This window comes from Sardina pilchardus, chromosome 6 (assembly GCF_963854185.1).
Source record: "Sardina pilchardus chromosome 6, fSarPil1.1, whole genome shotgun sequence".
Lineage (NCBI taxonomy): Eukaryota > Metazoa > Chordata > Actinopteri > Clupeiformes > Clupeidae > Sardina > Sardina pilchardus.
Window position 1 is genome coordinate 20,358,633 of NC_084999.1, and position 27,278 is coordinate 20,385,910.

The 27,278-nt window shown below is 42.7% G+C and overlaps 2 protein-coding genes across 3 annotated transcripts; one reads left to right on the plus strand and one right to left on the minus strand.

Moving 5' to 3' along the window:
* Positions 1-265: 265 nt before the first annotated feature.
* Positions 266-16,409, minus strand: LOC134082903 (zinc fingers and homeoboxes protein 2-like). 2 transcript variants are annotated; one of them, XM_062538944.1, is made up of 3 exons: positions 16,130-16,409; positions 1,815-4,382; positions 266-1,139 (listed from the first exon to the last, which is right to left on the minus strand). In XM_062538944.1, exon 2 carries the CDS (start codon positions 4,228-4,230, stop codon positions 1,825-1,827), a length of 2,406 nt encoding a protein of 801 aa, XP_062394928.1. In that variant the 5' UTR covers positions 4,231-4,382; positions 16,130-16,409; the 3' UTR covers positions 266-1,139; positions 1,815-1,824. The 2 variants fall into 2 exon arrangements, with proteins under 2 accessions (XP_062394928.1, XP_062394929.1); XM_062538945.1 differs by lacking the exon at positions 16,130-16,409 and adding an exon at positions 15,737-16,046.
* Positions 16,410-17,834: 1,425 nt separating this feature from the next.
* Positions 17,835-23,062, plus strand: zgc:110410 (uncharacterized protein LOC553618 homolog). The gene is made up of 10 exons (XM_062538946.1): positions 17,835-18,010; positions 18,388-18,715; positions 19,121-19,199; positions 19,345-19,398; positions 19,483-19,573; positions 19,865-19,902; positions 20,087-20,174; positions 21,447-21,536; positions 21,655-21,702; positions 22,597-23,062. Exons 2-10 carry the CDS (start codon positions 18,394-18,396, stop codon positions 22,744-22,746), a joined length of 960 nt encoding a protein of 319 aa, XP_062394930.1. The 5' UTR covers positions 17,835-18,010; positions 18,388-18,393; the 3' UTR covers positions 22,747-23,062.
* Positions 23,063-27,278: the final 4,216 nt, after the last annotated feature.

Consider the following 27,278-nt stretch of genomic DNA (forward strand, 5'->3'; position numbering starts at 1 on the left):
GCTTCAGTTGAAATGTTTTGGTTGCAAAAAGCAACAGAAATATAGATGTATTCAAGTGCTATATGTTATATCCTACATCTAAAAATGGTTAACACTAGTCAGCTACAAGTCAGCCAAATAATAAATACGACATGCAGACAGACAGTACGAGAACATGCAAAAAGGCTTAAAGAGGTTCAGTAGCCTGTTGCGGATACACAGACGTATGCCCCATGAGCATGATTTTGTTTTGAGTGTATTGTTGCCTTAAGGGAACACAGAATGATCACTTGTTTGTGGTTTATTGAGTTACAGCAGACTGTTTAAAAAAAAAAGAGCAAGCAGAATTCTCGGTAGCAGTACAGTATTCCTGATACATGTCTGAACATGACACCATAGCAGCAGCCGAGGGAAAAAAAATACGAGTTCTTCGAGCTATTGGAAAGCAAGTCTTGTCTTTGCAGTTGAAATGGAACTACTTCGAATACAAGAGGAGCAACATGATTAAAAGACAACCGGCAGAAATATTGCAAACAATGAAATGACTAATACAAAAAACAAGTACTGTGCATAACTATTGATTCAGTTTGATTATGTTCACCTTGCGACTCAATGGTAAACAGTTCCTTAATGAGATTGCAGGCAGTGTTTCTGTGGTCCAATGAAGAGAAGTCCAGAATTCCAAGAAGTGTTTTGTTATGCTGATGCTGCGTTCTAATGTAATAAGTGCCACTGAGGACCACACTGTAGTCTCTTGAATATAAAGTATGACAAATAACCAGGCAGACAGGCTGGTTAGCGGTCCTCTCACAAAAGTGTTTTAACATTCCTTTGCAAAGGTTAAGCGAAATGGTCGAGGAACTCCTATTATAAATGTAACAAAACTCTTCCCCTTTTCGAAACAAAATTGTACAAATCTGGTGCCATAGAAAAAAATATTTACAAGGGCCCTTTTTTTCTCTCTCTAAAGAGCGTGATAATGTAGCAGTCCAGCTTTGGCACTCCACGGTTCAGCCCTCCAGGTCAGTGCTTCACACAAACTCTTGTTAATGGAGCCTGTGATGTCACAATCCAGGTGCGAAATCATTGGCTCCGAGTATTTAAAATGCAACGGCCTTCTCCATGGCTCAGGCAAGTGTACGTGATGTCTTCCCTCTGTCCTGCAAGAACAACAGAATGAGGAACAGAACATGAATATCCCATTTCACACAATTGTTTGATTTTTTTTCAGAGTGCGAACACTTCCTGCCTTTTCCTGATATCTTTTGGTTTGACGCACCTGTTTAAAAATACTTTCATCAAGAGCACAACAGTACCCCACCTTCTGACACAATTGTTTGAGAAAAACAAACCACATATCTGTTCAGAGATATGTAACTTAAGGTAGCAAAACAGCTGTTCATACCTCAAACATTATTTTGTAATTCCATCACATCAGAGCACAATTACATGTTCAGGGACAAACATGAACGCTGGGGGTGGGAGACATCTGTTACACTCCCCCGTATGAACAGACCAGTAAAGATCCCAAAATACAGACAATGGCTGTGTGGGTTCTCTCCCTGCCAAGATGTTTTCTTTTTTCCAAAAGCTAAATTACAGGCTGCCAACATCCTGTGCGGATGAAAGCAGCTGCAACATCATCCGAAAAGAGACTGGTTAACCCATTTTGCCTTCCATTTGTACAGGAAAGGTCTCTCAACATCAATCAAGCGTTTGTATAATTTTCCTTTAGAATTTACTTTCAATTGCAACACACTTATTTTTTTCCACCACAGAGATTTTAGATAGCTGTAGGAGACTTTCATACTGCTGGCCTGTCAAGCAAAACTTACCGTAATTATTTCACCCAGTTACTCTGCCAGGGTGCTCTGCGGTAAGTACTTCAAGATCTGGGGTCACTTTCTGTGTCTCCAAACAGGTCCTCTCATTATCAGCTGCCATTGTAACCTTCACCCATCTTCCATGATCCACACTCGTCTGTCCATGTTGGTCCCTGCCCTTGCTGATGTCCGACATTGTGTGTCCCAGCTTGGAAGTGAACCAGTCGACAATTTCTTGATTGATGATTTTTGACCGTTCCGGTGGTCTCTCCGTGTCTTCTCCTTTTAGTGTCTTTGTGTCTTGGAAGTGCCTCTGAAGAACACTCTGCGCCTGTTCTGTGAGCAAAGCAGAGCTCTGCCCATTCTGCTTCTTGTTGCTTAAGTTCTGGAACTGTTCCATCCACTCCAGAGTTCCATTCTTCAGAGCCAGACGGCTGTCCTTGAACCAGCGCACAATGTCTGTGCGCACAAGGCCCGTCTGGATTTCTAGGTGGCTGTACTCTTCCGGTGACGGCCACTGTGTCTGGGTGAAAACGTCCTTGAGGAGGCCAAGAGACTTGGTGTCGATGGGCTCGGCACACATGGAGGTTGTGAGAATGGGAAGAGGGGAGGACCTGGCCCTATGCTCCTGATCATGGACTCCATTTTGTGAGCCCCGCTGCTCAAGTCGCTTGGGGCCCATGGAGTTCAGCAGGGCCTGCTCCAGATTATCCCGCAGAGCCCGGCGCTCTGTAAACCAGCAGTCAATTTCATTCTTGGAGAGCTTGGTGTCCACCACAAGGTGGTCGACTTCAGCCTGCGTCGGGAAGCTGACCCGCTGAAAACTCTCCTCCAACATTTGCAGTTGCTCTGAAGATTTGCCCTTCACTCTCTCCAGGAGAGGGAACTGCGTGGGAACGGACTTTTGGGGTTGGCTGTCTTTCAGCAGGACCTCAGACTTGATCTGCTGCACACTCTTATGACGCTGATCACTAAACCATTTCTTGATCTCACCCCAGGAGAGACCAGTGACCTCTATAAGGCGATACACCTCCTCATCATCTGGGAACTGACAAAGGCTATAACTAGCCTTAAGTTCTCGTATCTGATCAGGGGTTTTGTTGCAGTCTGATAAACTGGGGCTAGGGGAAGCCGATTTGGGCACAGTCTGAAGGGACTTGATGATGGAGGGTCGTTTCACCTCTGGAGCAACAATGGGTGCCGTGAGAGGCCTCTTGACTGCTTGTGCCACATGTGTGGCTACCGTCAGTGCAATTGGTGCACATGTCACAGTCGACCCATTGGTGACTGTTGTCAGCACTAGGCTAGACTGCCCAAGCAATTGGCAAGGGACGGTCTGGATAAGGGACTGTGAAGATTTGTTGGATTGGGTCAGCTGAGCAGGTAAAACGGTGAATGCCTGGGGAACTGTCTGGATGGTGCCATTGAACATTTTCTTGCGAGCCTCCTCCACCTCCTCAGGTGACCAACTTATGCCCTGTTTCAGTCTCTGAGTCGTAAACCACACCTTGATTTGTTCCTCTGGGTGTTTGGAGGCAGCAGTCAGCCAAGACAGCTCAGCCTGGGTCGGGTAGGGGAATTTATTGAAAGAAGAAATAAGTGTCAAATTGCCGTCCAGAGAGGGGTTGTACTTAGAAGTGTTCAACGGTACAGCAATTTTTGGGACAAGGTTGAAGTTCGGTGGACGCTGTAGGGAGGGCATTATGTGAGAGAGTCCGTCTTTCAGTGATGCGTCTGGAATTATCACAGTTCCGTTCACATTCACTGCAGTGATCTGCTTTTTAGGAAGGTCTGGGTTGAGCTCCATCTGACCATCAACAGATGGGCGCTTGATGTCTGTTTTTGGCTTACCAATCTTCACTGTAGTGGACTTACTTAAGGGAAATGTGGCAAAGTCCTCTCCACCTTGGGCACTGGTTGCATCATAGATGACTGCAGAATTTGAACCTTCAATGGTTTGCTCTAGAATGGTCTGGCTGTTCAGTTTGATTCTTCTGAACTTGAAATTGCTTTCTCCGGGGTGACATTTCTCATTGTGCTCGGTCAAAGTGTCAAACTTTTTCGTGTTGAAGTTGCAGACAGCGCACAGGTACAAAGGATTCAAAATTACGTTAGGGTGGTTCGAGTCCACATGTTCTTTGAACTCGTTCAGGTTCTGGGTAGAGAACGTACAGTATTTACATTCATAGCCTCCTTGTAGCTTTCGCTGTGGCCGAGGCTCCGCTTCAGTTCTCTCTGGCTCAGCTGCCTCACGCGTCGAGCTTACGGGACTCTTCACTGACGTCCAGTCCTCGCTGGGCGGCAATGAAGCAGATCCATTCTCCACAGCGCTGCTGACCGGGGCGTCCATGTCATCGGAGACGTCCTGCTCCATCATGTCGCTAGGCCGGATCATGCAGGGAGTCGAAGACTTTCTTCGGCTGGCCATTGTTGAAGAATGCTGTAGAATGGCCGCGGAGAAAAACTGTGGATATGTAGTGAGATTCTGTCTGCTGGAGAATCTTCACTGGGCGTTCCTGCTGACTGTTAACGTCAGCTTCTGTGGAGGACTTCATGAGACTTCATCACAGATCAGTAGACCTACACAGGGGAAGGAAGAAAGAGAGCATTAATCATAATATTCAGTATTGCGATGGCATGAAAGCAAAAAAAAAAACAATAAAAGCAAAGACTACTGTTGTAGCTTGTGTAGATACTAGAATCTACACTGCAGATGTCAATTCCTATTTTGTTACAAAATCATAACCTAATTAGGGCTGTATAAGGCGACACGTGCTACATCGGTTTGTGCAATTAATTATTTACCACAGTCGCATCCGTGCTATATAGTTTTGCGTAGGCTATGCAGTACATGCATGGAAGACCGAGCTGCTTGTTTGTTTGAAGTGCGTGTGTGCGGAGGAATGGATGTGCTCAGATTTGAAATTGGTAGTTGTGGTCTATAGTGTGATTAAAAACCATGTCCACTTGTGCGTAACATTCATAAATCCAACTCCAAATCCCTATCAACATTTGTGGCACCAGTGTTATGTGCAAAAAAAAGTGAATGTGCAGCCATGTATCCCCAGCCCTGTATCACCACTGGCATAAAATATTGGAGCCAAGTAGTCTAAAAACATTCAAAACTAGATTGAAAAAATAAAACATGTCACATCCAAAAACCCTGTATGGAACATTAGGTAATCCTTGTACTTTTTAGCCTAATGAGGAACCACAAACAAAAAAAAAACAGCCTGAACGATAAAAGCATGTTTGGTGGCCAGTTGGCCAGTTTCCTCTGCTGAGCTCACAATAGCACAGCACATTGAGTAAAGGACAGAATGGATGAATGAATGAATGAATGGAGTGTGCAGCGTTAACACGGACCCAGCTAATGAACTTAACAGCCTACATGCCCAAAATGTACCAAAAGGTAGACTAGTCCTCTGTGACCAGTTCACTTTTTCAGATCAAGTTCAGTTTTCACGTCAAGGTAAACGGTCTATGACTCTATGTGATATCCTGACAACATGAAAAATAATGCATTCATTCACGGTCACTATTTAGTCTGCCAAAGTCTTCATCCATGCCGTTTGAAAATACATTTCACAAATACTATATCTTCTCTTGTCAGAGTGATTCGTGGATCCAAACTTCATGAGTCACACATACCCTCGTCATTAAAAATTAAGACCAGCTTAATTTCCATGCAGTAGTTATGGCAACAGCAGACACGGAGGAGATGCCCTTGTGCAGCACTGCAGCAGCGGAAGGATGGAAGGGAGAGAGGGGGGAGAGAGAGAGAGAGAGAGAGAGAGAGAGAGAGAGAGAGAGAGAGAGAGAGAGAGAGAGAGAGAGAGAGAGAGAGAGGAGAGAGAGAGAGGAGAGAAAGAGAGAGAGAGAGAGAGAGAGTAAAAAAACATCCCTGCAGGTATTAATTAGACGGGAAGTGATGTGGTAGGTGAGAGTGAAAGCCTGTGCCAGGTCTGGCTGAATCGACTGCCCCCCTCCGCTCTGCCTCTCTGCCTCTGGTGCCAGAGCTCCCCTGGCCTGTGGTGGCCCTGGTGGAGCTGTGTGCAGCAGCAGAAGCTAATTAAAGATGCATGAGGCTCCGGCCTTCTCATATCACATCCCTAACTCACTCTAGGAGCGCCAGTCTGGAGAGGAGACAGGGAAGGGAAGGGAAGGAGGGTGTGTGTGGGTGTGTGTGTGTGTGGGGGGGGGGGATTGAGGACTGTAACTATTCACTAAACCAAGAAGTTCAATTAAGGTGTTCAGAAAATGAATTCAAATACCTTGCACATAACACATAAGTTATGTACATACACTAGTTAGGAAATGCTCAAACTCAGTAATTTTGTCATGGCTGGACTGAACGTTAATTTGGATATGTTGAAAAAGGCTTGAGGCAATGAAAACAGAGAGGTTGTCTATCAAGCAAAGGTACTCCTTTGATAGAACTCTTAAGTGCACTCTAGTCAAGACTTATGAATACAAAATAATTTCTTGATCTGGGATGTTGTCTTTTCATACAAAGACCAAAGACTAGTACCGGCATCATTTGTCACACAGCATACAGTACTTGATGTGTGCTGAGCGGAGATATGTTTGATGTTGATGGATGCAAAACTACACTTGACAGAGTGACAGTCTGTGTGTGTGTGTGGGGGGGGGGGGGGGGGGGCAACTGATGGCAAGGCGCTGTGGAGGGGTTTCGAGGGATGGCAGCTGGCATGTGTAAATACGGAGTGGATCTCCAGAAGAGCGAGACGCGCGCACCGACAGACAACCTCCTGTTCCTCCCCGCCGTGCTCTCCATCATCAAAGACCAGAGGGGTGACTGATGTAAAACAAAAAAAAATCAGTTTGCTCGAAGCCTCTGGAAAATGACTAATAACCACAACCCCCCCCCCCCCCCAAAAAAACACCCACGACTCTCACTCGCGTCATGTTGTTGCCACTGCAAGGCAAGCACACCTACTGTGCTTTACAGAAGCACTGTAGCCGGCACCCGACGCAGAGCCGGATGTGACTTCCTTTTTGGGAGGGGATGTGGGGTCTATTACAAGGGTGGGGAAAGGGGAAGGGGGTAAAGAGTGTGTGAGTGTGTGAGTGTGTGTGTGTGTGTGTGTGTGTGTGTGTGTGTGTGTGTGGAGGGGGGGGGGGGTGTGGTGGGCCGAGGCAGCTGGTGGCTGCAGTTTTGGACGCGGGGAGAGAAGAGGGAGTGGAACGGCAGATGCTGGAGTACTCAGCTCTTTTTTTCCCCTCTTTCTCTCTCTCACCCCCCCCCCCCCCCCTTCTCCACGCAGCGACTCAGTGTTTCCAGAGGCCTGCTGTTGCCGTGGTGCTGCCGTGTGGGGGCGGAGCCTGCGCTGCGCTAATGCTGCGCGGCGCGGAGCGGCAGGGGGGCAGATTTTTTCGGATGGGGGGCAGAATTAATTTAAATCTCATCAGGAGCGCGGGGCCTTGAGAGCGCCGCGTTGGGCTCTGCATGGTAACAGCCGCGTGTCGTTGTCGTGGTGCCGCGCTCAGCCTGGCTCTCTGCGGCTCGCTCACACGCGCAGGCACGCAGGCGGCAGCCGAAAAGAGCTCCAGCAATGTCACAGGGAACGACGTGCGCTCGTGTGTGTGGTAGGAAAAACAGTGCGGTATTGATTCCACACAGCTCATATCGGTCTGTATGCTTAGACTTCCACGCCAGTGGTTGAAGATCTAATTGCTGAAAACTGTTATCTCAAGATGTGGGACCGTCATAAGCTCTCAATAGCCATCCGGTTATTGAAGCAGTCTGAAATCTCTGTCTGGGGATGGCAGTGGTAGAGACCTAAAGCAAGCACACAGCCAGACAAGCCCTTACTGCAGTGCTACATCCCCTGCAGTGCTGAACCTGACTGTGCCGGTAGAGATGCAGAGGACATGGCAGCATGTTCTTCATTAATCTCTACCCTCTCAGCTCAAGTGTTGTCCACACAAATAGTCATTCCACTTGAGTCGACGTTGCTCTATATCTCTGTAGATTACACCACTGACAAACAAACTCTTGGGGAAAACACCTTATTTATTTACCTCACTTCAGAGCGACTCACATTCCTGAACAGTGGGCCTACCGCTTCAGGGGTGTGATGCAGCACCCCCTGTGATTCCCCTAGGTCTACTATAGGAGTGTGTGTTTATTAGGGCTACCTCGGGGGGTGGGGGGTGTAGCTCTTCTGCGCTGGACTAATAGGTTGCTATAGCAACTCCTAACCAGCTGGTGGGAGGGATTTTCATCCTCCGAGAACCAGAGGAGGAATGTTCCGCATTCCTATTTTTGGCTGCACGGATCCTTCCAACTCCAATCAACTGTGAGTGGGGTGGGGTGGGGTGGGATGGGGTGGGATGGGGTAGAGGAGGTGGCAGCATTAAGCTGAACTGCTAATCAGTGCTAGCTGAAGGTTGCTCTCACCCCCTCCAACCATTTGCAAATGCAAGGTTGCCTACTTCCTGGTGCTCACCTGGGTTCCTCTGGTCCTAATCTCAAGCCTTACTACAGGGGAACTAAGATAAACAAGAGCGCTGCTGGACCTTCAAGGCGGAGAAAGGCTTGCGGTTTAGAAATACACAGATCTAAAAATACAGCTGCAGTAGGACACTGCGATTTAGAAAACAGTTCTCCTTCCTGCTACAGTTCTGAGTCGACAAGATGCTTGTCGTCCTTGGAACAAAACAGCCCTCTTTCCCTCCAAAAAAACTTCAGTTCAGATGTTCAGACTATAGACTATATGCCTGACTGTGCAAAGGTTCTTCAATATACAGAATGGACCATGAAGGTGGGAATCTGTCAGAGGACATCTAAGAAACTTTCAAAAACCCACCATTCAACTTCTCAGTCAAGTTATAAATTACCATTCAGGCAAGGTTATAAATCTGAAGTAAGCATCTGAAGACGACATTCCTGTCAACATGAAACAGAACTACCCTGGGGGACAAAACTGTACTAGGTGGCCAGCCATGGTGGAAATCAATCAAGTCTTGTCACACAACCCAAAAGATTTGATCTCGGCTATAGCAGAAGTCAAGGCAACTCGGTGGGCCCAAGGACGCGCCGCTGGTCTGCTAAAGCCATCTGTGGGGGGCCGTGCCCTGTGGTCACATATGGCTTTTCCAGCAGAAACCAAATCTCTCCACTGCTGCTTGCTGTCGCCGCCACCGCCGCCTCCATCGCCGCCACCGCCGCGCTTCTCTCGTCCGTGGCTGCCTTCCCGGACGCTTACGAAATGCTGATGGCAGTGAGGTCACGCCAGGCACTGGGATCAGTATCGTCTTTGACACAACCCATTTTTGTCCCCTCGCCTCCTTCGCTGCTTCTCATGAAATCAGGCCGAGAGAGAACGAAAGATATAATGTTTTATGCGGAAGAGCCAAAAGCGGTGCTCTTCTGATGAATGTCAGAGATGATGGACCGTGCTGAACAGATTAAAAAGGAGCATGACTGTGGTGTTCAAACATGGTGGGCGATGACAAATGAGTATGCGCAGGAGAAAAAAAAACAACAACTCTTTAAACAGTGAGTGAGAACACAATACCTAATCCCTAAGCATGCCAACTGCAGCTCATGTAAGTAACTCTCAATAGGGGGAAAAAAAACCCTGTGATCTTCAATCACAGCCCTATTTTTGTCGCTGATCTAAATCTAGCATAAATATTTACATGCTTACTTATGCAGAGATATGTGTCTGCTACCCGTACCAGCTGGCCGCGAGACAGACACTGGCTCTTACATAACTGCACATGCATCATTTATCTGTGAATGCCCTAGAGAAGAAGAAGAGAGACAGACAATCTAGCCTACTCTAGGGGTCGAAAGTTTAATCCAACACGCGTATCACAGGGACTCTGTGGCAGCAAACACCAAACACTTGTCAAATAAAGGTTAAGTATTTAAAACATTACAGCTAGCTTCTGCAGGAGTGCTCATAAGTTTATATGCCCTGGAATGAATGAAGAATGGCAGAATTTCTAACATGTGTACCATTCTTTTAAGACAACAGGAGTGATCAGGCAAAACACATTACTTTTATCTCAATGGCATGGAAATGAATGACAGATGAAATAGCAATGGTTGGTCTTACTTTCAATGGAAATGATAAACTGGACAGTTCCTATACTTAATATGAACAATCACTGTTGTGAGGTGAGTGCTATTCCTAACAGGAACTTGTCGTCAATAACAGTGGTGAGCAACCAACATGTCGACCAGTCACAAATGAGGGCCAAAATGTAGTCGTTTTAGATAGAAATATTTAAAATAAGAACTTTTAATGAACATGCAGGTCACATATTTAAAATGCAACACAAAGATTACAAGGAATCTTAATAGCTTTGATGTCATCAAAGAAGGTTTGAGGAAGGCTAACACCAGTCTATTGAAGAAAAAAAAAAATCACATGCTGGTAAGATAACTTACAAAATAGTTAATACAGTAAGCTCGTACAGAACCCCCCAGGGGAAGTTGGTGGAATTGTACACCACTCAAACCAGGAGGAAAGCCACACAAATAGTGCAGGACCCCTCACATGTTCTGCATCATGAATTTGAAAAGCTCCCTTCAGGAAGATGAAACTGGGTAGCCACAGCAACAAGAAACATTTTTTTAAGTGTTTCATTTCATCCGCCATCATTTTGCTAAACAACGACTTATTTCATTATTAGCAATGCTGGTATACTAATGATGTCTATTTATGCTATTTACTGCTAATGGCTTCTCCGCACCCCAACTGAACTGCCCACTCACTTATTTATTGCTTTTATTATGTTATTGGCCTACTTATTTGTACCACCGTCGTATCTCTTGTTTTTGTCAGCTGAGCTCATAGTCTATGAAGCCCCTATGTGTGTGATGTTATTTGTTGTGAAATCTTGTGTATATGTGCCAGGTGTCTGTGGAGCCAAAGATTTGTGTGAGTGGACAAATATGATTCTATTCTATTCTATTCTATTCTATTAGACCACAAGGGCATCACAGAATAGTGCAATTATTAACCAAAACACAACAATAAAGAACATGATGAGATCCCCATTCAAAAGTTTAGTGGAGATACCCATTCTTCTTGACATCAAGCCTCCAGGTCCCCTAAATTATTGGGTTGTCTTGCATGATCTGCACGTTCAAGACCTTCTCTCAAATGGCACAATGATATTGAGGTCAGGATTGCCTTGACCCTTGGTGCTTCTGGTCACTGTCATTTCGGAAAGTCCAAGTGCATCCCATGCACAACTTTCAGGCTGATTGTCTTCAAATGTTCTCACTAATTACAATCAACAGTCATAGGTGTGGAAACTTGCACTTAATAGCTAATTATAAACCTAGGATATACTGTATAAACTTTTTTATCAGGGCCGTTTGAGTGATTTCAGTTCAAATTATAATTGTAAAAGGCCACACACAATCAATGTGAGAATAAATGGCTAAACCTGACCACTATCCCTTAAAATGCTCTCTGCATGATCAGTCATATTTTCCAAAACATTTCACAAATTCTGCCAGGGTATGTAAACGTATGAGCACAACTGTATACAGAACGTGACAGGTTGAAATTGCTGTGGTGGAGCATGAGTAAGTATACCAAAGACTAATTTTCGACCGGTATGTTTACGAACATGCGAATACCGTATAACTATGATGTACCACCGAAGGAAAACGTGACTCTCGGTGTACCTGTGCTTTCTGTCTCACAACACTGCCACATGTTCAACCTTAAAATCAACTTGATATTTGCTCAGACTGAAACGGAACTGAACTCCCTGATCTGCAGAAGGGTGCAACGCGCCATTGCGTGTTTATTGGAATCATGGTTTTGGAGAAATGAATAGAAAAGGCCAGTTTGATTGTATTCAGTTCTGTAGTAACACCCCCATACACACACACACACTTTTAGTTTTTTCAAACATACCTCATTACATTTGTTGGTAACATGCAGTCTGAAGAAGGGTTCTACTCTGGTTTTCCTATGCCTTAAATTCCTGGTTCTGCCTTGTTCAGACGACATACCCATGAACCATTCCTGCCTCCCTGTTTGCTAAAGATTTCTCTTCACACCCGCTACTCCGTCTCGATGGCTCATGCCACCAGAATGTCGTTCGCTGCCGCCGCCGCCACTGCTGCTCACGTCCGCCCGAGAGACTGAGTCACTGCCTCAATCTCGATGAATCAAGCCGATCCCACAGATGTGCAAACTCGCCTTCCGGACCCACACACTCGCTTCCATGGACAAGTGCATGCACGCACACACACACACACACACACACACACACACACACACACACACACACACACACACACACACACACACACACACACACACACACACACACACACACACACACACACACACAGTCTCCAATGGCCTCTAGAGAGGAGATGGCACACAGGGGTGGGGTGTAAGCCGTCGGGCTTCACTTACACCTCTGTTGACAGAAGTCTTCTCCAACAGCCAAAAACAAAACAAAACAAAAAAACTGTTTCCTCCAGGTTCCGTTTAACATTTGAAGGTTCTTGCTTGATGTAGAACTCTAGAACTGGGAAACATGCGGCTGCCCTAGTACTACCCAAAGCAAGTCCTCTCAATCAAGCTGCTAAGGCAGAGCAGCAGCTGTTCCTGGCATATACTGCTATTTCCACCAGATATTGTTCTTTCTACCCACCTGTTCTTAGGGAGTCCTTAGACTCAGACGTACATCATGATCAGACGTGGGTTGAACGGTATCAGCACACTACAACACTTACCATGTAGTGGTAAGCATGCTCCTGAATTATAACGCTACAGAAATAAGTCAGACATAGGCCTAACTATTTGTACGCACAGAAGAAAAAAGATGGAAGAATTTACTATTTTACCTAGAAATAAACCATATGCCTACAGAAATACTTGTCTCCTTTAATAGTAGACATCAGACTTGTTTACTAGACTGGTGTCTTTCAGGGATAACCACCGACATGAAGCTGATGCATATGGTCCAAAGCTCTACAGACTATCACAACAAGAGGAAAAAAGAAGCAAGGTTACCGTGGAGACCAATACTGCACACTACAGGGATGGTCTCAGTAGACTATTTACAAACACCATCTGTGAGTTTGAATCATCTCTACATAACGCCAACTGCCATCATGCAGAGATCTTTGTCAACCTTTAGAATTCACTTTTTTATATTTGTGTTGCAATCCATCCGGGTACTCAAACAGCGGGGCAATCTCATTTCAATACCATTCTTAAATCATAACCACATATCAAATGAAAATAACAAAAGTATGGGGATGGGGAGGCTATGACAGCAACAAGGAAAAGGGAAAGTGTGTGTGTGTGTGTGTGTGTTTGTGTGTGTGTGTGTCTAGTCTTGTCTAGTCTTTTGCTTCGTTTGTGATCCTTTCAGAGCAGAAAACACCTTGCAGGCATTGATCGTCTCCTTTCCTTGGAAGTTCCCTAAATGGTTATTACCATCCTGGACTGTCCTGAAGAGTCCAGAAAAGTCAAATTACTTATTTTTCTTATGATCATTTGTTTATGGAGGAGGGGGGGGGGGGGGGGGGTCAGATAGTTTCAGATATAAATAAATGGTGTTGCTTGGAGTAGCTTTATGAACCTCAGCTGTTCACACATCAGAGACAGAGGCTAACAACAGAATTAGTTTCAGACGAGAGGGAAACACAACTTGCCGCTTTACCATAATTTTGAAAGCATAGTCAAATTCATCAACATTACCTAAATGTGTAAAACTAAAAGTCTGAAACAACACTGGGTCAGTGCTTAGGCTCAGTGTTGATAAAAAAAAAAAATCTTAACAGCTGTGGATAGCACTCATCAGGATCGACTCTTCCTGTGCAAGGAGGAAATGAGGAGCTCAAGGAGGGGGCGACCAGGCCTAATAAATAACACAGCTCCAGGCCCAAAGAGACAGAGTGAGAGAGAGACAGAGTGAGAGAGAGACAGAGAGAGAGAGAGAGAGAGAAAGAGACAGAGAGAGAGAGAGAGAGATAGAGACAGAGAGAGAGAAAGAGACAGAGAGAGAGAGAGAGAGAGAGAGAGAGAGAAAGAGAGAGGCCACCCTCTGTCACAAAGAGGCTCCCCTCTCCATGGAGTCATGACCACCACCTCGGACAAGAAACAGAAAGAGAGAGGGAGAGGGGGTGAAAGTGAGCCCAGCCCACAGGTATGACATCATCACGGCCCTGGCCGGCTTAGTCAACCGGCGGCTCTGTCTGCTAGCGGGGGGGTGGGGGGGGTGGTGGTGGAGAGACGGAAGAAGGGAAGAGAGGGGGGCAGACGAGGGGGAGTGAGCCGTGGCGGCAGCAGCAACAGCAGCAGCCTCCTCCTCAAAGACGTCTGCAGGCGCCTCGGCAGGAACATGGGCAGCCATTTTGAGTCAACCACAGAACGTAGGGGGGGCTGAAGTGAACGGAGTGGTGGTCAACCCCTGGCACACTGGCCTCAAACTTCCATCTTTATGTGTGTCAATTCATGATCAAAACAACATGTTTGCTCACCACCATGCTGGTTTTTATAAAGCAATTTAGTAATCTTGAGAAAACCTATAGGCCTACAGGATCATTGTTTTGAATTTGTATTAATCATTATCACAAGCTGCAAATTATCCTCCGACTGATTAAACAAAAATCTGGACAATAGGCCTACTGCCTTATACCAGTGAAAGGTTTTAAAACAAAAAAGTTGTATTGTTGTTAAAGTTTGACTTTGATTTGTTTGTTTAACTTATACCTACATGTACTTTTTGGGCAATGGGCAGACTCCACTAACCAATAGGCCTACCACTAATACATGGTTTAAACATATTGTTAAACATAAGTTCCAAGGAGGTTTACTTATTTTATCCCTTATCTGTGCCTGCTACCAGCATCTGATTCTACCAGAGGCTGTGCATGAATAATTAGTTGAGGTATTATTATAAAAGGGCTACCACAAGAAAACAGAACCGAAAATCAATTGTAATAATTTCAACTAGATTTTGGTGATGTAAAGGTGCATTTTAGCTGCCCATGAAAATAAATTCAACAGATTTGAACATTTATAGAATAGGCCTAGACATCAACTGCGATATGGGTAGGATCAACGTGTTGCACACAAATGGTAGCCTACAGCTGCTGGGATCTATTGCCTGGATACAAGGCAGCTGGATATAAACACATCGCCCAATCAAAGCGCCTCAGAGAAGTTCACAGAAAAATGTTTGGAAGTACGGCCTGTACCTTTAACAGCTACCGAAGCCCAAATTGATCACCACAAAAACAACGACGATTGAGTCCCACATTCACTTCTGAGACTATAATGTGAAACCTATGACAAACACACAGACATCTGCATCCTCAGCATCCAAGGCCATATAGGTGAAAGATAGACCTTACACATGTGAGTTTTTAACCCACTCTACCTTACCAACCATGCACAAGAAATAGGCCACGCACAACAGGAGCATATCCAAGGCCGAAAGTGGCACAGAAAGATGGACTCTACGAGGACCACTTCAGATTTAAAGATTTTGAACTAACGTTGTCGCTATGTCCGTTAACAAAGTATCATCCACGGGTATTCGATCATCGAAACTTGATGACAATATTAATGTGATGAATACAACTTCTGAGCAAGAATACTTTACTGTCGCATAGACGGGTCTGCAGTTTATAAGGAGAATGTGTGGGCTCCACGTCTGAGTGGCTAGCTACTGCAATGGGGCTACGTGAGCCATGCAGTATGGTCGTGGAAGGCGTCACCGCTGCCTACATCATACCGCACGAGCCCCAAATCCAAGTGGGTAGTTTGCCAGCTAACTCGCCCGTGTTTACACAAAACAATAATATGAATTAATAAGAGTAATTATGGGGTGGCTATTAACACCCCTCGGGTACCACTAGAACGAGAGCATGATCTTTGGCGGACAAACGATGGTCCTTTAATCAGGCTCACCGACGTAACGCCATGTCGACATTGGAAGCCATATTTTGCTGGTTATTTCGACATCGGGAGAAGACATGTTTTCCCATACAATCTGGTCCACTACTAGAATTCAACCAAAACTTCCTGCTTAGGATGACAAATCATTGGCTAGTAAACAAGCTAGCATAGGTTATCTCAATAGCTATAGACAGTTAACCAACTCGTGGCCATTCAGATGACCACTTTCCTCAATACGGTTGGGACGGCCAAAGTTCAGAGCAAAGCCAAGTTTACACAAATTATACACTGTCTATGGTAGTGGTGAAAGAGCAAACTGGAAGCTCACATCGTCTACAGCTTTTTAACTTTGAAACGTGTTTTGCTGATATACAATTTATGCTATTTAGCTGAGCTTGTTCTTACCTGCCCACGTCGTTAAGGTTCTATGATGCTGGGTTGTTGACAAACAGGTTCCAGCAATCGGTTTGTCTTCCAAGGATAGGGCAAATACAACGATTAATTGTAAAGATTCTACCGAATCCTAAAGACAACAGCCGAAAAAAATTCGCGATCACAGGGGGATCTACGCCAAAACCCACATGATCATCTACGTCAGCATACGTATTTGCATACGATACAAGATGCACTTCCATGCTGGAGTTTTGGAAATTAGGTTTTACACAACACTTTTGAAATATCTCGTGTTTAAACTAAGTGTAGACGTAATGTCGGGCATTCAGTAGTTGCTACAACAAGGACTTCCGACTTTGAAATGAATGAACCGCTGTTGTTTTGACGTATTCCTGCCCCCCCTGCGCTGGTTAGGTACGAGGTAGGCCTAATTGAATATTAAGTATGATGTTCAGCAGTTCTGTTGGCTGCAGAGATGATATCGTCACCAACATTTTAGGCTGTCGGTCAAATCTCTCTCAGAGGCCTACCTACGGACAATCTGTTCTGTGTCGACCGTGGAAGAAATTTAGCTTAAAGATGAGAGTCTGAGATGGTTTTGTCTTTTTCGTCAGTAGTTTATTAATATCTCTGCCGAAAGGTCATGAATCAGGCAATCAGGCAATCAGGATATAGAGACAAAGTCTGTGCACCCAAAACACAATCAGTTGTCTCACACACATTTATGCATCATATCCATCACACTGCACACACACACACACACACACACACACACACACACACACACACACACACACACACACACACACACACACACACACACACACACACACACACACTAATGAACCAATGACATTAAAACTGGGTTAAGAACATTTCTATTGTCATGCAACATGATTTGCCAACTGCACATAATTTCCTGGGACAGAAGTCGCCTATCAAATAAAACTCTAGTTAGTCTGAATGAATTGAAAGCAATAAAAGTAGGTCTCAGGAACATGTCTATACCCTTCAAAATGACCAATAGGATTCCAATCAGATTGCCTATAGCTTTATATAGTTTATAGGATTGGGATCATATCCTAGATTCCAATCAGATTTTGGATTTTTTTTTTTTTTTTTTTTTTGTGGACAATCCTATAGGATTCCTATATCCTATTTGTAGGCTACCCCAAAACGGAGCAAATGGTGCACATTTAGCCTTCAAATACAGCTTATGAATTACTAATAATCGTTATGATCCACTTGTCAAAATGGCTCTCAGAGAGGAAAAGACCCCTAACCTATAGGCCTACGCTAGAGGTTGCTTCTCATCAGTTCCTGTGATTGACTAGGCCTAGTAAGGCTAGCATAAAATCAATGTAGGTCTTGATAACCCTAGACTATGTAAGCCTACTGTGTATAGCAGACATCCCATGGTCAAAAATGTTAGCTAAATTTGACCTTTGATAATGATTTTATCTAGGCCTACTTAATAATTTGTGTATTAATGTTAAATAGACAGTTGACACGAATGTGTATGTTTTCCACAATTAGCCTCATGCTCTGTGGCCCCCAAAAGCTTGACCCGGAGACAGATAAGTAAGTCAATGACCCCTTTGTGTTGGGATGGGAAAACTTGCTCTTTGCTGTCATCTAGTGGAGTCCTTTTTGAGAATGTGTCAATGACGACAATTTATAATTTCGCTCAGTTAAAATGTAGTCTCTGACAATGACTCACAGTGTTGGGTGCAGTATAAAGGATGAGGTGTCTGTTTTATTATGGGATGTAATACTGATATCCCACCATTGATATAAGCAAGCAAAGTCCTTCCTGCCTGGAAATGAGATCGAAGGTGGACTTTGGCCTGACTGAACTACTACAGGAAGCTTGAACGAAGCACCTACATAGAGGTAAGAAGATGACTCTTTAAAACAATCAAATTCATTCTGAATAAACTTCATTCAATGTGATTTTTCCTCTAACAGTATTAATAATTCAGAAATGTGTTAATTAGTACAGTGTATTCTGCTGTATGATTTTACAGCAGAATATGGCCTACTTCTATGAAAAACAACTGAATGTGTGTTATAACTATGACCAGTAGCTTTGTGGATCCAGAATATTCTCCTATATCTATGAAGTCTATTAAATGTTTTCTGGTTTTTCAATTAAGTATTAACTCATCTTACTGAACGTTTGAGTTCTTTTGAGTGTACTGTAGTCTAGTTTTGAATATAATTGCATATGTCTGTTGTTCCACCTATGGTAACTGATGTCCTCTTGGTAGGTAAATATGGCCACTGACAGCACACATAGTGGATTGAATCCCCCACCCAACTACAACACCAACTACAACTACTCTCAGTACCCCCCAGCCCAGTATGGCAATTTTGAAAATGGGAACAACGATAGCAAAAGGAACTTAGGTGGGCATGAGAACCAGGCGTATGACATGCCTCCGGAATATGGAACTGAGAACAATGATAGCAGAGGGAACATCTCTGTGATCACCCCAGTGGTCACCCTAGGAGGGCCTGAGAACCAGGCGCCACCACCAGACTATGCTCAAGGATTAGAGGAAATCAACTGTTTTTCAGATGCGTCAATCAGAAGAGGTTTGCTTTGCATTTTGTCAGAAAAAAATACTTTTCTTCCAGTTTAAGAGGCCTATCTAATGTCCAGTGATGTGATATAGTAAGAAAAAAACTCGGTTTCTAGAATCAAAATATATGTTGAAAACAACAAAATATCCCTCAATTAGAAGAAAATGATGCTATTCATTGGTAGGATGTAAAGTTTTGGCACTGAACCAAATGTAGGCTACTGTACATGCACAATATTTCAGGTCTACGCTGTAAAAGCAAAAAGCCATATTTGAGTATTTACTTGAAAGTCATTGTTTAAACTTAACTAAAATGTTTGTTATTGGAGCCGTTGGCCGGTGATTAGGCATATTTTTCAAGTAGCAGCTCAAAGTAATTTTTCAGCATTTGCTTTCTGCTTTCACGGAAATGTTGCAGGATTTGTGAGAAAAGTCTACTTTACTCTGACAATTCAGCTGTTGATCACTGTTGGAATAATCTGTGCTTTTCTGTACTGGTAAGTACAGGCCTAGTGTCTGGTACAATATTTCTGCTCTTTTAGTGCTTCAGTACTGCACATTTATTAGTTACGGCATCATTCAAATACATTATCTACCTGTTTTGACTCACTCAACTATTAATGTTATTCCTTTTCCATTCAGGAATGATCTGAATAAATGGACAAGAAATTCCTACTGGTTCACTTATGCCATGATGTAAGATTTCATGTAATGTTTTTTATGTATAAAAAGAAATGTGTGAGGAAGTGGATTCATTGATTGAAGATTCTCTTTAATCAGGCCAGCAACTTTTATTCTCATCATGGTGCTAGCTTGCTGTGGTGAAATTCGTCGAAAAGTACCATTGAATTTCATATTCTTGGGCCTGTTTGTAAGTATGTGTGTGTGTGTGTGTGTGTGTGTGTGTGTGTGTGTGTGTGTGTGTGTGTGTGTGTATGTGTATGTGTATGTGTGTGTGTGTGTGTGTGTGTGTGTGTGTCTGTCTGTCTGTCTGTCTGTCTGTCTGTCTGTGTGTGTGTGTGTGTGTGTGTGTGTGTGTGTGTGTGTGTGTGTGTGTGTGTGTGTGTGTGTGTGTGTATGAATTAAACAAAGTGTGATATCTATACTGTATGTGATGTGTTGAAGTATGATATAAACATCCTGTCTCCATCCACTTGCATAGACAATTGTTGAAGGTCTCATGCTTGGATCAGTTACTGTGTAAGTATACAGTCTACATTTCTTTAGATGAAATTATCAACATGGCAATAATTCATCCCCTCCTTGTCTTTTGATTGCTATCATTTTATGGTGGGATGATAACATAATATATATTTATATGTTCATACTGTACGTTTAATTTGATTGATAGATTGATGCAATGCACATTATTTCTAATGTTTAGGTATTATACTGCTGAGGCTGTGCTTTGGGCTGTTGGAGCCACAGCATTTGTATGCTTCACACTGACCCTGTTTGCTATGCAGACCAAAGTAGGTACACCTTAATGTAGGCCTATTGTCACTGGGTATGTCTGTTATTATACAAACAAAACTAACAAGGCATGTTTGCTTTCATTTTGCATGTTACATTTTTGCATGGCCAGATCGTTAACCTTACAGTTGTCAGTGAAAAGCTATGCACTTATAGCTGAAAGATCATCAAATGTGATGAAAAACCAATTTCATTACACTCTTGTTTCAGCAAATAATGAGGGGTTTTTTTAGTCTGTTTTGAGTGTTTTGAGGTTTTCACTCATCAATTTTCACTATCTGTTTCCTCAAATCTTAGTACATCAGAATCAATTTATGGATTATGTTCCTCATTGACTGCTTCGATCTTAAAGGGATATTCCGCCATTTTTGGAAATACGCTCATTTTCCACCTCCCCTCGAGCAAAACAATCGATATTTACCTTGTTCTCGTTCATCCAGCCATTCTGTGAGTCTGGCAATACAACTTTTAGCTTCAGCCTAGCATAGATCATTGAATCGGATTAGACCATTAGCTTCTCGCCTGCTAGCTTCATGTTTAAAAGTGACTAAGATTTCTGGTAATTTTCCCATTTAAAACGTGTCTCCTCTCAAATTAGAAAGTGCAATAAGACCAACTGAAAATGAAACCTGGCGTTTTTCTAGGCTGATTTGACATGGAACTACACTCTCATCTGGCGTAATAATCGAGGCAACTTGCAAACGTACCATAGGTGCAGTGATATCGTACGCAGCATCTGAAAATAGTCCCCATAGCCAACAATCAGTAGTAGTGCCAGTAGTGTGCAAGTTGCCTTGATTATTACGCCAGATGAGAGTGTAGTTCCATGTCAAATCAGCCTAGAAAAACGCCAGGTTTCATTTTCAGTTGGTCTTATTGCACTTTCTAACTTGAGAGGAGACACGTTTTAAATGAGAAAATTACCAGAAATCTTAGTCACTTTTAAACATGAAGCTAGCAGGCGAGAAGCTAATGGTCTAATCCAATTCAATGATCTATGCTAGGCTGAAGCTAAAAGTTGTATCGCCAGACTCACAGAATGGCTGGATGAACGGGAACAAGGTAAATATCGATTGTTTTGCTCGAGGGGAGGTGGAAAATGAGCGTATTTCCAAAAATGGCGGAATATCCCTTTAAAATCACTCAGAAAGTAATCCAAACAATGTTATTTTTTGTGTACTGTTATTGTACTATCTGGTGTGTTGCTGTTGTTGCTGTACTTGTCGTTCCCGGTGTGAACAGCCACTTACTGTTGTTATCCTCACTGACAGTGGGACTTCACTAAGAGCAATGGGTTTCTGTGGGCTATGGCTTGGTCTCTGTTCTCCTTTGGAATCATGTGTGCCATTTTACGATCACAGGTACATGGCCCCCCCACCTCCACCCCCACCCCATACATACCATTTTTTCACTGGATGCAAAACTGTGTGTGTTTATGTATTTAGCATTAATTCAGTTATATTCTGTTTCTGTCAACAGTATGTCAACATTGTGTATGCTTGTCTGGGGACTACACTCTTTTCTGCGGTAGGTATATCTCTATACTGTAAAAAAGGCTATGCTAAGGTTTAAATTAGAATAAACTTATTGTCATTGTGCAGAGTATAAATACACAGACAAAGAAATGCCATTTGAGGGCTTAGTTGGTTGCTGCTGGGCTGCTGAGCTGGAGTTCAGTGGGGTGACAGCCGCAGGAAAGAAGCATCCCCTGAACCTGCCGGTATGGGTGCAGAGAGACCTGTAACACCTGTGGAATGAACAGTCTTTGATGAAGCTGCGCACCTTATGTAAGCATCGCTTGCCCTGGATGGCCTTGATGGAGGGGAGTGAGGAACGTGATGTGTCATGCCGTTTTCATCACCCTCTGCAGTGCTTTTCGGTCTGAGGGAGAGCAGTTAACTGTGACACAGTTGGATGCTCTCGATGGTGCAGCGGTAGAAGTTCACCAGGATCTGAGGTGGACCTTCTTAGTGTCCTCAGAAAGAAGAGATGCTGGAGATGCTTCTTGATCAGGGTAGAGTTGTCCAAGGGAGGTCCTCAGAGATGTGGACAGCCAGAAACTTGAAGCTGGTGACACGGTCCACCTCGGTCCAGTTGATGAGAATGGGTTTGTGCGTGCTAGCTTTAGACTTGAAGTCCACAAGCTCTTTGGCCTTCTTGGCGTTGTGAGCTAGGTTGTTGTCAGTGCAGCACGATGATAGGTGCTGGATCTCCTCTCTGTAGGCCGTCTCATCATTGTTGGTGATGAGACCAATCACCGTAGTGTCGTCTGCAAACTTGACAATGGTGTTCAAGCCATGTACAGGTGTAGGTGAAGAGGGAGTACTGCTCAACTGATCTTCCAGAATTTCGGTGGTATCAACATCAGACATTTATTCCTCTCTGTTTCCCTTGTCTGTCTGTGTCTGTGTGTGTTTCTAGTACCTGGTGATGGATACCCAGCTGATGTTAGGTGGAAACCACAAATACAGTATAGACCCAGAAGAGTACGTCTTTGCAGCCTTGAATCTCTATCTGGACATAGTCACACTGTTCCTGTTGCTACTTCAGTTGATTGGACTCTGCCGTTAGAGCAGGTTATTTATGCCTGCTCTTTCTTAGCAGTCTTCTGTTATGTTTGCCTGCTCTTTCATACCTCAAAAGCACTGTTTAATGCACCATTTTAGTCAGTTTTGTATTTGATATAGATTAGAATATGCCATGTGTTTGGATACAAACCATTCAATATTAATACTGTAATTTAATTATACTTCGAAGATTTTTTGTTCTTTCAATGGTCTGTTATCGAGAAATATCAGACCTTCGAACGTTGGGAAGGCCCATTCATGTGAATGGAACTTTCTGCAGCACTCTGAAGAGCCGTGTAATAAAGTCATTGTTAAAGGCACATTGTGTTAAGTTTATTTTCTCGTTTTGGCAAGTAGCCGTGTAATAAGCGGGATAGGGAAATAGGTCCCACACAAATGCAAATGCACACATGCACACACTCATTTATACACAAAAGTTGCAAGAATAGAGGATGGAGTAGGAAATGGAGACAAATTGACAAGCGTGATTTATTTTTGGGGAGAGAATGTGCAGGACTGAGTGGTGGTCATATTTTGTACGCCTATTTTGTACATCTAGTTCATCAACGTACGGTTCGTGGCCTGTATAGTCCATGGGCCAGGACCCTAAAAATCACATATTGGTATCACCTGAGGTGGCAAAATCTATCAATGATTTTTGTAATCCTCCATGCCTGAGGGACATTATTTGGTATGATAACCCTCTCTAAGTGGTAGCTTAGTTGTATTTTTCCTGGCTTTTATACATGCACACAGTAAATTATACAATACAAGCCTATGCACAGATGTGGGTGCCTCAAAGTCTGGAGGAAGGTGGGACATGTCTTAATCCATGTTATATCACATGTAGATGCCATAGGCTTTTAGAAAATATATAGTTTAGATGGATTATATAGGTTTTCATGAATCACGTAGGCTAAAATGTATCCGTCGTACACTTTTTCACCTACATAATATAAGATTAGATAGAGGCAAAGGACTGAAAGTGGGTGGGTCAAATCCCAACTCTTGCTATATCACATCTAGAGAGTATGGGCTTTTAGAAAATGTATGGGCTAGATAGCTGAATATACTTTACACAGCTATTTTAGACCCATAACCAATAGCTGTCCATTGAAAATCAATGCATTTCAATGTAATGCAAAATACATTACAGCTAGGGTATAGTGATATGGAGGAGGTTGGGAGATATCTCAATGCACACTTTTATCACATCTAGAGTATATAGACATCTCAGAAAAATATATTTTAGGGTAATTAACCTGTTTTCTTTAATGATACCAGAACTATAATGATCGTATATGCCATGATATTTCAATTCGAAAGAGAGGGCATGTAGGTCCTACATAAGTATTGGGCCTAAATTCTGCTTTTTCAATTTGTCTGGAAGAAGATTTCTTTTGAACATTCTACAGTAGAAATGTAAACCACCAACTTTAGAATTGTTAGAGTGTGTTGGTGTTTGCTGGGTCAGTGTGTGGAAGCAGTACAGTTAGGCTACAGAACAACAATGGCTGTTGTAGCGTCAAAAACAGATTACACCTTTTTACCTTTATACTTTGTTGTACAAATAGGGCATAAGGTGAGTCCTGTTTATTTTTATTTGCGCTATGACTCAGATGTGTGAGAAAGAGTAAGGATATCATCATCATCATCAACCGTTTTTTTATTCAGGGAAAATTGACTGAGCATCAAGCTCTTTTACAGCAATGCCCTGAGTCACAAAACATATAACAACAATAATCAAAATAATAAAACAAGAAAAAGAAAAATAATACATAAACAATTTATAAAGCAATAATAATAAAAACAGAGAGAAGAGAAGAGGGAAAAGTATGTATAAATAATAATAATAATAATAATAATAATAAAATAAAAGGTCTAAATATTAGTCAAAGCAAGAACATTTTACAACAGCCATATCATCAATCATACCTTTGAATTGGTCTAGTGACACAAACCTATCTAATTTGAATAATTCTTGGAATTTGTTCCATTTATTAGATGCAAAAAATGTAAAAGCTAATTTACCAAATTCTGATTTAATTTGAGGAGTTTGAAGAGATATAAAACCCTGTGAACGTGTATTGTGGCAGATTGATTTCATATTCAGAAGAGAAGTTAGGTAAGGAGGCAACTTTCCCAGTAATGCCTTATAAACAAAAAGGAGGCAGTGCCTTTCCCTCCTATCATAAAGGGAAGTCCATCCTACATTTTCATATAGTGTGCAGTGATGAGTTCTAAACCCATCTCCAGTTATAAAACGTAGTGAACTGTGGTAAACTGCATCAAGTAATTTCAGAGTGGAAGGAGCTGCATGCATATACACAATGTCACCATAGTCTAGGACTGACAGTATGGTTGCTTGAATGATGGTCATTCTGCTTTCTAAAGAGAAACAGGACCTAATCCTGTAAAGTGCACCTAATTTAATTTTTACTTTTTTTGTAAGATCAAGCACATGAGTTTTAAATGAAAGTTTATTGTCTAGCCATATGCCAAGATATTTATATTGAGAAACTTGCTCAATTTTTGTCCCATTTAAGGAACTAATGTTATAGGCATCAAGGTCACACTTTCTAGATCTAGTAAAGATCATACATTTAGTTTTAGCTTCATTTAGAACCAGTTTAAGATCATTTAAAGACTTCTGCACACAATCAAATGCACATTGAAGATATGACACTGCTTGCTCTACAGATGGTGCATAGGCATAAAGGATTGTGTCATCAGCATAGAAATGCACTTTACAATTTTCCATTGAAGCACAGATGTCATTTATATACAATGTAAACAACAGTGGCCCCAAAATTGATCCCTGCGGGACACCATTATTTAGTCTCAATGGTTCTGAGATAGAACCTGACATGTCTACCCACTGTGTTCTATTAGAGAGGTAGTTTTGAAACCATGTAAATGAAACTTCATCTAGACCCAAAGAGGACATTTTCTCAAGAAGTAACCTGTGATTAACAGTGTCAAAAGCCTTTGACAAATCAATAAACAAAGCTGCACAGTGTTTCTTACTGTCAACAACAGAAGCTATATCATTCATTACAGCAGTTGCTGCTGTAATTGTGCTGTGGCCAGCTCTGAAACCAGATTGATAAGGACTTAATACAGAATATGATGACAAAAATGAACGAAGCTGGTCATTTACAAAGGATTCTAACATCTTTGCTAAACATGGGAGCTTGGAGATTGGCCTATAGTTATTCAAATCATTTGTGTCTCCTCCTTTGTGTAAAGGGGTCACTAGGGCTGATTTCCAGACTTCTGGAATAGAACCAGAGCTGAATGTTAAATTAAAGATGTGAGTCAAAGGTTCAGCAATGACAGGGGCTGCAATCTTTAAGAGATGTGGGTCTAACTGATCAGCACCCAGAGAACTCTTCATACACTTGAAATTACACAATCCATAGAGAACCTCCGATTGGCTTAATGGACTGAATGAGAAGGAAGGGTTATTAGGCCTACTTGAAAATAAAATCCTCTCTTCTTCAGGACTAGTGACACTGAGATTAACTTTAGTCTCTACAACACTATTTTGTTGATCAAACAGAGTACCACATTTGATAAAGTGGTCATTAAAAGCATTACAAATCTCCATTTTCTCATTTACCACTTTAGAATCCAGCATAATTTGTTGAGGAAGAGTGGTTGAAGAAACACCTTTAAGTGACTTAATCACTTTCCAGAATTTTGCTGGATTGCTACCACAGTCAGACAGATTGTTCAAATAATAGGTAGATTTAGCCCTTTTCACCAAGTAGGTGCATGAATTTCTAAGCTGTCTGAAGGTTTGCCAATCTTCAGCATTACCAGAGGATCTTGCTAATGCCCAAGCTTTGTTTCTTTGAGAAATAATCTCACCTAGATCATGACTAAACCAGGGGTTACATCTATTTTTTATTCTCAATCTCTTAAAAGGGGCATGTTTATCTGATAAGGTGTTAAACATGGTCTGGAAGTATTGCAATGCAAGTTCAGCATCTGGAACAAGATTTAAAGAAGTAAGATCACTGGCATGTAGATCATGTAAAAATGCCTGCTCTTCAAATCTTTTAAAAAATCTTTTGTTTACATACAGAGGCTTTGATCTTTTTCTTCTACCATCTCTAATGCAGCCCACAGGACAATGATCACTGAAATCCATTGGGAATACACAACTATGCATATAATTATGAGGCTTATTAGTAAGAATGAGATCTAACAGGGATGAATGACTGGGCGTTTTCATATTAGGTCGTGTGGGTTCTGTGACTATTTGGGTAAGATTAAACTCATTGCACACATGTTTTAAGTCATCAGCTGCTGGAGACATCCAATCTAGGTTAAGGTCTCCTAAAATGACAGCTTCAGAATTAACCAGAAAAGTTAATTGCTCTGAGAGACTATGTAGTGCATCAGGCTTGGCAGAAGGTGGACGGTAAACGCCCACAATAACCAGAGAACAGCCACCTAGTTTTACGTTAATGGCTAATAAATCAAACTGATCCGGGACAGAGGTGGATACACTTATAGAGAAGCTTAAAC